Source organism: Podarcis pityusensis, assembly GCF_964106645.2.
Source record: "Podarcis pityusensis genome assembly, chromosome: 6".
Taxonomy (NCBI): domain Eukaryota; kingdom Metazoa; phylum Chordata; class Lepidosauria; order Squamata; family Lacertidae; genus Podarcis; species Podarcis pityusensis.
Genome location: NC_138030.1, coordinates 13,612,394 through 13,625,189, shown reverse-complemented (window position 1 = coordinate 13,625,189; position 12,796 = coordinate 13,612,394). Strand labels below are relative to the sequence as shown.

The following is a 12,796-nucleotide window of genomic DNA, read 5'->3' as shown; positions in this document are numbered from 1 at the left end:
TGTGACCCACTCCCCCGAAAAATAACCGGAAGGAAATGATGGCCCTCTGGCAGAAAAAAAATATGTTCCCACCCCTGTTCTGAACCTTCCTCCTTCAATTGCACATGTGTTAATGGAGGAAGGCCTAAGAAACCAGAGTTTCAGCCGCCTTGTCAGGTTTTTCACATGGGAGTTCTCGGTTCTGCCACAAGTGAAGGGGGTGGGGGTGGTTTCGCGTGCTTTGTCTTTCACAGAATGACGTGGCATTTAATTGTTAGCTGGCTGAATCAGTAATGCACTTAAAAGAGTCCATTTCCAGGACTGAAGCTGCAGGATGCAAGGATAATCAATACACTTTCAACCAAGCAAAGGGCGGCTATACCCCTCAAAGCTAGCACGGCCGCTTCCATCTCTCCTCCTGGTGTTTGCTGGTTTAATTCTGCTTTGTAGCTCCCCATATCTCCCACCTGTGCTGCACCTTTAATCAGCTTATTTCTAGTGTCCTTGGGAGCATGTGGTCTTAATTTCGCGCACGGCCTTCTGCAAAGCGTGCTTTAATTAATACTTGTTTACTTTTTGTCTTGCACAGCCCCCGAGGGCTCGTAGCTAAGACCATAAAATAAACTTGGGATGACAAAGCATCTAATTGAAAGCTCTTCTGAATACCGGATTCCAGCTACTGCCTCCACCCTTCTCCCAGCTGGACCAGAGCCACCAAGAGCCAGCCCAGAAGAAGACTTTATTATTATTTTTTTAACAGCACTGCATGAAGTTGCCTAGGCTCTGGTGAGATTCCAAGGGAAGGGAGTTCCATAACTGGAGCAGCTATCGAGAATGCCTCTGTGCAGATCAGCAGACAGGAATGGGGCAAACCTCAGTGCTGTCAGCAGTGTTGGAGATTATGTCACAACACGACAGGGTGTTATCCGTTGCATATCTCCTTACAGATAGTGATAAAAGACTCCAAGGAGAGCGCTTGTTTTTATTAAGGAACAACCTCTAGAGATCTGTCAGGAGCTTGCATGTACCTCGGGTTACAGGCGCTTCAGGTTACAGACTCCGCTAACCCAGAAATAGTACCTCGGGTTAAGAACTTTGCTTCAGGATGAGAACAGAAATCGCGGGGGGCAGCAGGAGGCCCAATTAGCTAAAGTGGTACCTCAGGTTAAGAACAGTTTCAGGTTAAGAACGGCCCTCCAGAACGAATTAAGTTCTTAACCCAAGGTACCACTGTATAGAGAGACTCTTGCCTGCACAAAACTGCAGCAAGATACCGCTCGCAGTTGCTTAATCGAGGATAAACACAATAAGGGAACAGGACATGACGAAAGGTAATGGCTTCAGACCCAGGATTAAAGGGCAAACTATGGTCAGTCCTCACCGTAAGTTAGCATAGGAGTTCTAATGTAATGGCTTAACAGTTAGGTCTAGCATGGAAATATCTGTTCCTAAATAACAGAGGAAGGGGAGTGTTACCCCATGGCAGGAGCTCAGTTAAGCATTTAGCATGCAAGGAACTGTGTGCATCTGGAGTGGCTGAAACCAGAATCCATCTTAATGTCAGGTTGATCAGATGTCAGCTTGCCATACAACTGGCAAGCCGAATATTGTACGCAGGCCGTTACTGCTTGCGGTTTCACTGTTTTGATCATCGAATCATAGAGCTGGAAGGGTCCATCTAGGGGGCCATCTACTCCAACTCCCTGCAATGCAGGAATTTGTTCCCCAATGTGGGGCTCGAACCCACAACTCAGAGATTAGGAGTCTCATGCTCTACTGACAGATTTTCCAAGCAGCAGCTGTTATTTCTGTATTTTGAAGGTTCTGATATTTTATAGATGTTTATGGTGATTTATAGGGATGTGGGTGGCGCTGTGAGCCTAGGATTTGCTGATCAGAAGGTCGGCAGTTCGAATCCCCACGATGGGGTGAGCTCCCGTTGCTCAGCCCCAGCTCCTGCCAACCTAGCAGTTCGAAAGCACGTCAAAGTTCAAGTAGATAAATAGGTACCGCTCTGGCGGGAAGGTAAACGGTGTTTACATGCGCTGCTCTGGTTCGCCAGAAGCTGCTTAGTCATGCTGGCCACATGACCCAGAAGCTGCACGCCGGCTCCCTCGGCCAATAAAGCAAGATGAGTGCCGCAACCCCAGAGTCGGTCACGACTGGACCTAATGGTCAGGGGTCCCTTTACCTTTACCTATGGTGATTTATAAGCATTTATTTGATTTACTCTTGCTTTAACTTTTATTGTGCTGGGCTCTTTGGTTGAAGGGTGATTAAGAAATAGAATAAACGTTAGCCACGAATAGGGAGAAGTAAGGGTGACATCCAACTAATGTATCTTGTCAGGATTTATGCTTGTGCAATGGAATTTGTCCCCATCCTTCCCATCCATGCATTCCCTAAATCTTTTCTAGAGGTTCCCTCAACCCTTTGGAGCAGATTTGAGGAGGGCTCAGGACCTGCTGGGGCGGGAGTTCTGTTGCACGGCCTCGGTCCAGAATACCTGAAGGAGTGTCTCCACCCCCATCGTTCTACCCGGACACTGAGGTCCAGCGCCGAGGGCCTTCTGGCGGTTCCCTCACTGCGAGAAGCCAAGTTACAGGGAACCAGGCAGAGGGCCTTCTTGGTAGTGGCACCTGCCCTGTGGAACGCCCTCCCACCAGATGTCAAAGAGAAAAACAACTACTGTACCAGACTTTTAGAAGACATCTGAAGGCACCCCTGTTTAGGGAAGCTTTTAATGTTTAAAAGGTTATTGTATTTTAATATTCTGTTGGAAGCCGCCCAGAGTGGCTGGGGAAACCCAGCCAGATGGGTGGGGTGTAAATTATAAATTATTATTATTATTATTATTATTATTATTATTATTATTATTATTTATTATTATTATTACATAAACATCAAACCTTGCATGGACAGGGCGTGTTATTTGGATGCTGCCCCAAGGTCTGAGTCCCCCTTACTGAGTCATCACGGGGCTCGCGTGTGATCTCCTCATTTCTGTCCTCAGTGTCAGCTGACACGCACTAGGGTTCCTTAGCATCACGATGGTTAGCAGCAGAAATCATGCAATAAATTTTAGACGATACAGCTTAGAAATGCAGCTTGCTCTTCTTCGCTCCCTTAAAGCTATCCTTAACTGGAATGCAAATTGCCCAGGAGAGAATCCCTATCTGTTGGGACTCTGGAGTCCGTTGCATGCCTGCACTTCAGTTTCTTAGGAAATGGCTGGTGTATTAACAGCACTGTCAGCACATCCGTCGTGCACGCTCTTGTGATTTGTCATGGAATTGCTTAACTCAGCCCTTTTTCCCTTTCAGAGTGTTTCGCTGCGCTGCTCTTGCTATAATTGTCTCTTCTCAAGTTCCCCTGATGCAAGGAAGGGTGGGGTCTTCAGAAGACCATGGGAGCCTTTGGATTCCAGAATGACAGAATACAAGTGGAACCTGCAGTAAAAAACAAATTCAGTGTGGAGTCCTTCTGGCCAGGGTGCCAGCCAACCATTCAGGGCACTCCAGGAAGCTCCCTCCCCACTTCCTGTTTTTTTCTGTTTCTCACACCCTTACGCTCGGTCCTCATTGGATTCCTTGAGTGCTGACAAGGATGATTGCAGACAGGTCTCCTTGAATAGAAGAGCCTTTTCAGGCTGGGACACCCCAGAGAATCACCTGGCACCAAACGTCTCTCTCCCCCACCCCCACCCCAGCATCTGGTGGCAACCTGTTTTATTTACCCTGGCCCTTCAGTTTCCAGGTTTCGCTAACAGTTATAGATTTTACTGGTTCTGCTGCTTTGGTTAAACTGGATTGGGGGGGGGGGTAGATAAATGTTTAAATACCTGCTTTTTAAAAACTACTTAGGATGTTGCTACAACTGGCGAAATTCGACAGTCCCTCTCAGTCTGTTTGTGGTCCTCTGCTTTGATCTCCTCTTGACTAGGAGAAATCCAAGGAAAGCCACTTTCAGTCCTGATAAGCCATGCAAGGCGATGGTGCCAAAGTCCTTAAAGGGCACCCCAGCCTGAACCACGGCATTGCCAAGGATGCTAGAGTAATAATACAGTGGTGCCCTGCAAGACGAAAAACTCGCTAGACAAAAGGGTTTTGCGTTTTTTGAGTCGTTCCACAAGACGAATTTCCCTATGAGCTTGCTTCGCAAGACGAAACGTCTTGCGAGTTCTTACAAGTTTGTTTCCTTTTTCTTAAAGCCGCTAAGCCGTTAATAGCCGCTAAGCCGCTAATAGCCGTGCTTCACAAGACGAAAAAACCGCAAGACGAAGAGACTCGCGGAACGCATTAATTTCGTCCTGCGAGGCACCACTGTAATAATAATTTTTATTTATACCCCGCCCCCGCCCCCCCTAGCCAAGGCCGGACTCAGGGCAGCTAACGAGCAATAATAAAAACAAGTAGATCACTGGGACTGTGTGCTGCAGCCCCGACCACCTCTTGCTTAGAAGTAGCATGCAAGCTCACTTGGTTGGAACGTGGCGCTGATAATGCCATGGTTGCAGGGGCGATCCCAGTAAGGGACAGCTGCATGTTCCTGCATCGCAGGGAGCTGGACTTGATCGTTCTCGGGGGTCCCTTCTAACTCTACAATCCTATGATTTCGCCTGCGAAGAATTCTTCAGAACTCAAAAGCTTACTGACTTGCATATCTTGGGATCCCCCTGTGAAATTGCAGAACGTGAGGAACCAGCTTATGCTTTCAAAAGACGTCTTTGGATGGGTGCAAATGACTGCCCTGCTGCTTAAAGCCGGGGCTGCCCCACACTTTGTCCCTGCATAGCTCCTTTCCTCTACCCAGTCCTTCTTCCCTGCATAGAGCCCCAGCAGCCACGCATCTCTTCTCACTTCCTGTTGGCATGGAAATCTCTCGAATGCTTCCAGTACAAGAACACGGGGAAATGCAGCAGGGGTTTCCCTCTGTCATGGGTGCATCAGAGTAGAAGTGGATTAGGGCCTGGTGATTTGCAGCAGGAGTTGGGCGATGGGCTCACGTCTGTTTATATACCGCTTGCTGTGTGGAGACTGGTGTGCAAAGTCTAATAAGCTGAGCCGGCATATCTGATCTGCAGGAAGTGGAAAAGGCACGTTGAACTGGAATGTGTCCTTGACTATAGAACATTGCATAGATTTTCAGGCAGGGCTTGGCCAAACGTCTCATTGCGACATGCTTGTTGCAAGCCCTAGATTCAGCTTTGGAAAAGCTGAATGTTCTGTACTCTTAAAACATGTTTTTGTTTTTTTCTTTAAACAAAACGTAGTCTGTTGCTATTAGCAACAACTTAGTATGTGTGCACCCCTCACATAGTAGCGCAGACTTGGCCTTGTTCTCTTTCCTAGCTTTGGCTTTTCCTTGCTGCATTACTGCACATTCTTTTTACGTAGCAAAACCCTAAGCTGCTGTAGAAAATCATGGGTTGCTGGACATGGTAAGCCTTGCTGTGACTTGCTAGCATGACTTGACCATGCAGGTTCTGGGCCACAGGTTGTGGTTAGCGAGGGGAGAGATGAACCAGGAGCCTGGGTTCAGACAGCACACTATGCCATAGTTCAGCATACCACGCTGAACGGACAAGTTCCTACATTTTCCATTCTGGGTGTTCTGTAGAATTCCCTTAGCCGTGGTTTGTGCCAGATGCCTGGGGTTGTGACAACTGGTGGAACAGGCAGCAAAGGAATTGCTTATGCCTGACAACTCAAATGCTTTACACATTGGCCCTGACTGTAGCAGAAACGACACACAATCCGGTAGCCAGGCTTACGTTCGACTGCAAAGACCTCCCGATTTTTTGGCGGGGGGGGGGGGGGGGAGACAATTTTACCGGAGACCTCAAACAGAAAAGCTATTATGCCCTCAGATGTAATTATCCGTGGATGCTTGTAAGTGGAAATGAGGATTAGACCAGGATTTATAAGGGAGAAAAGAAGTGATAATAGTGAAAAATGTGAAATTGAAGAAGTTACTTTTCTTCAGGGGTGACTAACATTTGACTGTCTAGGTCACTATAAACTACAACTCTATAAACTGCAGCTAATCTACATTGGCCATGTTGGGTGGGGCTTGTGGGAGTTATAGTTTAGCAGCATCTGGAGGGATGCAACATAGTCACCCTGGGAATTGCAGGTAGATAAGGACATTTTGTGTATGAACTCGAGGCGCATACAATCACCAATTTTTCCTTGATGCGGACACAGAAGCACTGCTTTTGGCTGCTAGGGAGGACTCTCCTGTAAGTGTGTTGCTATGGGAGGGGTGCAGTCAACAGGAGAGTCCCTGCTATTCCCTCATGCGCTCATTGAAGAGGAGAGGACATTTGTTTGATTATCCTTGCAGCAAAGCATTTGTGCGCTCTTCCCTCCATGCATTGAGGGGAGGATGCATGAAGCATCTGTCTTAACTGTTTGTAAAAAGAAGTAACAGCTTTCCATTTTTCAGAGGTGAGAACTTGGTCTCTGCAAACAATAGCTTATTGGGGTAATTTGAGTAAACGCTACCCAAGAAATAACATTCCTACACAAAGTGGATGTATTTCTAACCGCATTCCCTTCTCCCATTCAGCAGTCATGGCAAATGCCCTTGCGCTGCACAAGTCTTCATAATTCTGTAGCTTATAAAAAAAGCTCAAGGGTTTTCATTGTGCAACTCAGGTTAAGCTTCTGAAACGAATGTTGTGGTGTTCCCAGCTTCCTTGCATCTATCGACCCTGCCAGGAATTGCTTCTGGGAACGAGCAAAGATTCACACGTGGCAATAAATGGCTGCGGTTCTAATGGCAATGATTTCTCTTTTCAGTGATGCTACAGCCTTTTGATTACGACCCTAATGAAAAAAGTAAACATAAGTTCATGGTTCAGTCGATGTTCGCACCCCCCGACACTTCAGACATGGAAGCAGTAGTGAGTATTGAGAAATGGCTTATCAAGGTGCTGCATTTTTCTTCTGCGTGAATAACATGGCAGAAAGCCTTTTAACAAGAACCAACGAGTTGTTTAAAGTGCACGGTGTAATAGCGAGACACGGCGGAGCACCTAGCGGTATAAAAGGGGGTCGGGGCGTGGAATGGAAGTACGACAACCTTCAAGAAATGAAAATTGAAATAGACAATCTGGATCCCTTTGATTGAACTGGCAGTCTTGCTGCGAGTGCAGATGCCTCAAGATTCATAGAGGTCTGTTGAGGAGAAATCTTATTTGCTCACTTACTCACTTCAGGAAAACAAGTTAGGCAACTGGATTGTGCAAGCATATTTGGGCTGTATCCTGCTAACACGTTATTTAGGTGCAAGGATTTTCCCAGCTGCAATGGAACTTCATCCCCTCTCGTCCCCGCATGCATACCCTAAATCTGTTCTGGGGGGCGGGGTGTGCTTTTTTTAAATTTTGCAAAAACAGATCCCAGGTTTTTTCTTCCTTAAAAGACGAAGAAACAAAACACTGCTTCCCCCACGGCTTCCAACATTTCTGGACATTTTACATCTCCAGCATGAACCGAACCAGCAAGAGGGATTTGTAAATAATGTTGGTCCTGTGGCATGCTTGAACACCGCAAGTGCACTAATGTCACCCCCACATCTAGCATACCCTTACAGCATAATGTAGGAATGGTGTGGCTTCGTATTCTCCACAGAGGAAGGCAGGGCTGGCTGAGCCACATTGGAAAATTCAGGGTACCCTTATCCATATTAGGTTGCGGTTAATACCTACGGATTTTGCATCTGTTGCTAGAGTTGGGTGGTATCGCTGTGAAAAGTACAGATGAATCTTGCCCAGCAGCAAGTCTACAATTTATTTATGCACGTTTATTTATTTCAATCTTTACGGACGGCCTTTCAGGGATTAACTCTCCGAAAGTGGCTCACGGCGTATTAGCATAGGGGTTTATCCAACGAAGTCATTCTGTTAGTGCAAGAATATCTTGCTTGTGCAACAGGACTTCCTCTTCTCATGTTGCTGACCCCCCCCCCATCTGTTCTGTGGGTTCCCCCAATTCTCCCAAGCAGGTTGCAGGCCATGGGGAGATCAGAGGGAGGGGAAGTTCCATTACACAAGTGGAACCCCTCGTGATAATGGGGCAACTTCATTGCATACAACCGATAATGTTCACTCATAATGTAATTGCCAACAACAAATCCACAATCTGTAAAGCACGAAAGCAGCTGCAAAATATTCTAATAGCAACAGGAGAGCAGTATAAATACAAAAAACAAGCAGCAAAGCCTAAGATTGTAAAAAGAACGCCAATTACATTGAAAAAGCTAAAATGTTTTTTGGAACCAAAACAAGAATATGTGGATCAGTTGTATAAATAGCATGTCCTTTTGACCCCAGCTTGTAGCATTAAAATATATTTAACTCTTAAAGTATGGTCCTGACCATGAACTTTGAATGAACATTGCTTATGAGAACTGGTCAACAGACCAAAATACCCCTTGAATTGAGCAGAAGTCATTTGAAATAATCTGGACGGCAGTTGCCAGCGTCCTAATAACCCTATCTCACACACACAAATTGAAAATGTCAGCATTACCTGTTCTTTAATTTGCAAACTTGCTATCTAGGGGGTGCCACCTCTGTGGGAGGCTGTGGTTAATCCCAGGGGCTTGCATTTGTGAACGATTTTGCCCTTTACCAGAAGCAAACAGCAGTTTGCGATGTTCAGATTGCTTCTGGGGCACATTGGACGCAACCCACAGCCAAGCACAATAGGTGGAACCAGTTGGCCTAGCTTATAGCAGTCCCACTGCATTTTTGTTCAATGGCATGTGCTCCTCGTGGGAAACAAAACCTTATGCAAGCAGAACTAGCCTGTGCAGTTCGCCCTGTGCCATCTGGGAGCACACTGTGTGAATGTTCCATCCGAACGCTCGCTGTTTGCCAATAAGCCAAGCCAAAATCTGTAGGAGCAAGCCTCACCCCTTTCTCCCCAGGCAAATCCCTCTTATCCAAGTGGATAGCTCAACTCATTAGCACATGGTGCTGATAAGGGCAAGGTTGCAGGTTCAATCCCCGTATGGGACAGCTGTGTATTCCTGCATTGCAGTGGGTTGGAGTAGATCAGGGGTCAGCAACCTAAGGCCCATGGGCCAGAAGTAGCCCGTGGAGGTCGTTTGACCAGCCCACAAGCCGCCCCCGAACCAAGGAGCGCGCTGCGCTAAACCGGCGCGGCGACTCGCTTCCGCGGCACTGAAAACCGTGTCTGCGCAGGTGCAGACACCGAAAATTGTGGGCGTGCACGCGATTGATCCAGCCCACGGAGGGATTTCTGTGAGACCGATCCGGCCCAGGCAAGATAAACCTTGCTGACCCCTGGACTAGATGATCCTTCCAACTCTGCAGTTCCATGATTCTCCCTGCCCAAATCCGCCAGCAAAGAGTTGCATGGAGCGGTGGGCATGCGCCAGCCAGCTCTAATTCAACACCACCCCACCATTCCTGCTTCAAAGCAGAGAAGGCCTAGGGAGTGGGGGAGGGGGCACTTTGGCACTTCATAGTCAAGTCTCTTCAAGTGGAAAGATAGCAGGCGTCCCTGCACAACTTCCCAGCTATCTTTGCCCATCTCTGCAGCGTCGCAGTCGGAGGGAAACGCCGGCTGTTCATCACATTCAGCAGAAGATGACACCATGCTTGTCATGGCTGGGAGATTCATTAAAGCCTGTTATTGGCCCTTCTGAAACTTTCTCAGAAGTGTTTCAGAATGCTAGATAGACTTTTCCTTATTTATTTAATAATAATAATAATAATAAATTTTATTTATATCCCGCCCTCCCCAGCCGAAGCCGGGCTCAGGGCGGCTAACAACAATCAAATAATCAAAAAATCAAATAATCACACAATCTAAAAATATTTCATTATAAAAATTAATTAAATCAAATTGATGGCAACCAATTAAGCAAAGTTCTGTGCAGGTTGCCAGAGGAGGGAGTCAGGCTGCGCCCTGATCAAAGGCCTGGCGGAACAACTCTGTCTTGCAGGCCCTGCAGAAAGATGTCAAGTCCCGCAGGGCCCTAGTCTCTTGTGACAGAGCATTCCACCAGATTGGAGCCGCAGCCGAGAAGGCCCTGGCTCTAGTTGAGGCCAGCCTAACCTCTCTGAGGCCTGGGACCTTGAGGATGTTATTATTTGCAGACCGTAGGTTTCTCTGTGGGGCATACCAGGAGAGGCGGTCCCGTAGGTACGAGGGTCCTAGGCCGTATAGGGCTTTAAAGGTTAAAACCAGCACCTTAAACCTGATCCTGTACTCCACCGGGAGCCAGTGCAGCTGGTATAGTACCGGATGAATGTGATCTCGCAGCGAAGACCCCATAAGGAGTCTCGCCGCGGCATTCTGCACCCGCTGGAGTTTCTGGGTCAGTCTCAAGGGCAGCCCCACGTAGAGCGAGTTACAATAATCCAGTCTGGAGGTGACCGTCGCATGGATCACAGTGGCTAGGTCAGGGCGAGAGAGATAAGGGGCCAACTGCTTAGCTTGGCGGAGATGAAAAAATGCCGCCTTTGTTATAGCTGTAATCTGCGCCTCCATAGAAAGGGAGGTATCGAAGATTACACCCAAACTCTTAACGGACGGTGCTGGCACTAATTGCACCCCCGCAAGAGATGGGAGTTGCCCCCTCAATCCCATATCGTCCCGCCCCAGCCAGAGGACCTCTGTCTTCGAAGGATTTAACTTCAACCGGCTCCCACGTAACCATCCAGCCACAGCTTCCAGACATCTGGTCAGTGTGTCTGGGGCCGAGTCAGGATGGCCATCCATCAACAGATAGAGTTGGGTGTCATCAGCATACTGATGGCAACCCAGCCCAAAACTCCGGACAAGCTGGGCGAGGGGGCGCATAAAGATGTTAAAAAGCATCGGGGAGAGAATCGCACCCTGAGGCACTCCACACACCAAGGAGTGGCGCGATGACAATTCCCCCCCAAGCGCCACCCTCTGTCCCCGACCAGAGAGAAACGAGCGCAGCCATTGAAGGACTGTGCCCTGGATCCCCACGTCGGCAAGGCGGTGGTCCAGGAGTTCGTGATCGACCATGTCAAAGGCTGCTGACAGATCTAGAAGAATCAGCAGCCCCGACCCACCTCGATCCAGCTGCCTGCGGAGATCATCTGTTAGGGCGACCAGAGCCGTCTCGGTCCCATGACCAGCGCGGAAGCCGGACTGGAATGGATCCAAAGCAGATGTTTCATCCAGAAACCTACCAAGCTGTTCAGCAACCGCTCTCTCAATCACCTTACCCAGGAATGGAAGATTCGAGACCGGGCGGTAATTGGATAGATCTGAGGGATCTAATGATGTTTTCTTTAAGAGCGGACGCACCACTGCCTCCTTCAGTTCCCCTGGGAATATCCCGGTGCCAAGGGACAAATTGATAATATCCCCCAGGGGGGCCCGCACCTCGTCTGGACACGCTCTAATCAGCCATGACGGGCACGGGTCAAGAGGACAGGTGGTGGGCTTTCCAGCTTGGAGGAATCTGTCCACATCGGCTGGAGATATCCGGTCAAAGTGGTCCAATACTGGACCCGAGGACAGTCGAGGGGCCTCCAGTTCCTTTATTGTATCCAAATTGGCAGGGAGGTCATGGCGGAGCAACAGGACCTTTTCCGCAAAAAAGCTCGCAAATGCCTCACAGCTGTGTGTCAGATTGTTATTTAAATTTGGCTGTCCTTCAAGGGACGTTAAAGACCGAATTATACTAAATAATTGCGCCGGGCGAGAGCTAGCGGATGCAATGGAGGCCGAGAAGTAAGACTTCTTAGCGGCCTTCACTGCCATCTCATAGGTTTTCATAAAAACCCTATAAGATGTTCTTGAGGCTCCGTCACGGGCACCCCGCCATACTCGCTCTAGCCGTCTGAGGTCCCGCTTCATTTTCCGAAGCTCCTCGGTAAACCAGGGAGCCCGGTTTCTGCGGGGTCGCAGAGGGCGCTTAGGTGCGATCTCATCGATGGCTGCCAGGAGCTGGGTATTCCAGCCCTCAACAAGCTCAGTCAATGAGTCGCCAGGGGGAGCAAGGTCCCGCAAGGCTTGACGGAATCTATCAGGGTCCATCAGCCTCTGCGGGCGAGCCCAAATCGGCTCGCCACCCAAGCAGGGTGGGGGTGGAAATTTATTTTTTACGAATGATCCATGTAATAGGGGGGTTTCACTTTGCTTCTGGAAGGTATCTTGGACATTGGAGGGACATCGGGGAAACAAACTGCATAGTACTGAAGAAGACTTAATTCTTTTAAAATTAACTTTTTCTTCCGTTCTGTGTGTTTTAGTGGAAAGAAGCAAAGCCAGAGGAACTCATGGATTCAAAACTTAGATGTGTGTTTGAGCTGCCGGCAGAAAACGATAAACCCGTGAGTGCAATTGTTGCTTTCTGTACTTGGCACGGCTGCTGCTTATAAGTAAAAGGTGTAGTGTCTGAAATATCTAGATTCTTAAACCAGCTATATATTTCAAGGCCCAAACATAAGGCTGTGGTTTATTCAGAAACTATATTAAATGTTCAAAACAAATCATCCCAGCAAAGAGGCACTTTTATAGTCAACTTAAAATATTTTCGTAGATTATAATACAGTTGATTTAAACATGATCGATCTACTGTGGATGAGGCTGATTTTCTTCAGTATGTTCCCTTGCTTTTTCTTCTCTTACCCAGAATCATGTCATGGGCACATCATTACTAAAGCTGCACCTGTGCTTTACATAGGATTGTGCATTGCAATTCTGCAGTCACAGCCATGCCTTTAGCTATATGGTGGTGGTTTTTCTGGCGCTTAGTCCTCTAACAATGTAAAAGGTGGAATTGCAGCATATTGCGA

General features: G+C 47.9%; 1 protein-coding gene across 1 annotated transcript in view; it reads left to right on the top strand.

The window, feature by feature from the left end:
• VAPB (VAMP associated protein B and C) overlaps positions 1–12,796 on the top strand; it is a 50,408-nt gene that overhangs the window by 31,875 nt on the left and 5,737 nt on the right. Inside the window, exons 3-4 of the mRNA XM_081011593.1 lie at positions 6,783–6,886; positions 12,251–12,331. Of these exons, the coding sequence (XP_080867719.1) occupies positions 6,783–6,886; positions 12,251–12,331 (185 nt within the window). The remainder of the gene's footprint in view (positions 1–6,782; positions 6,887–12,250; positions 12,332–12,796) is intronic.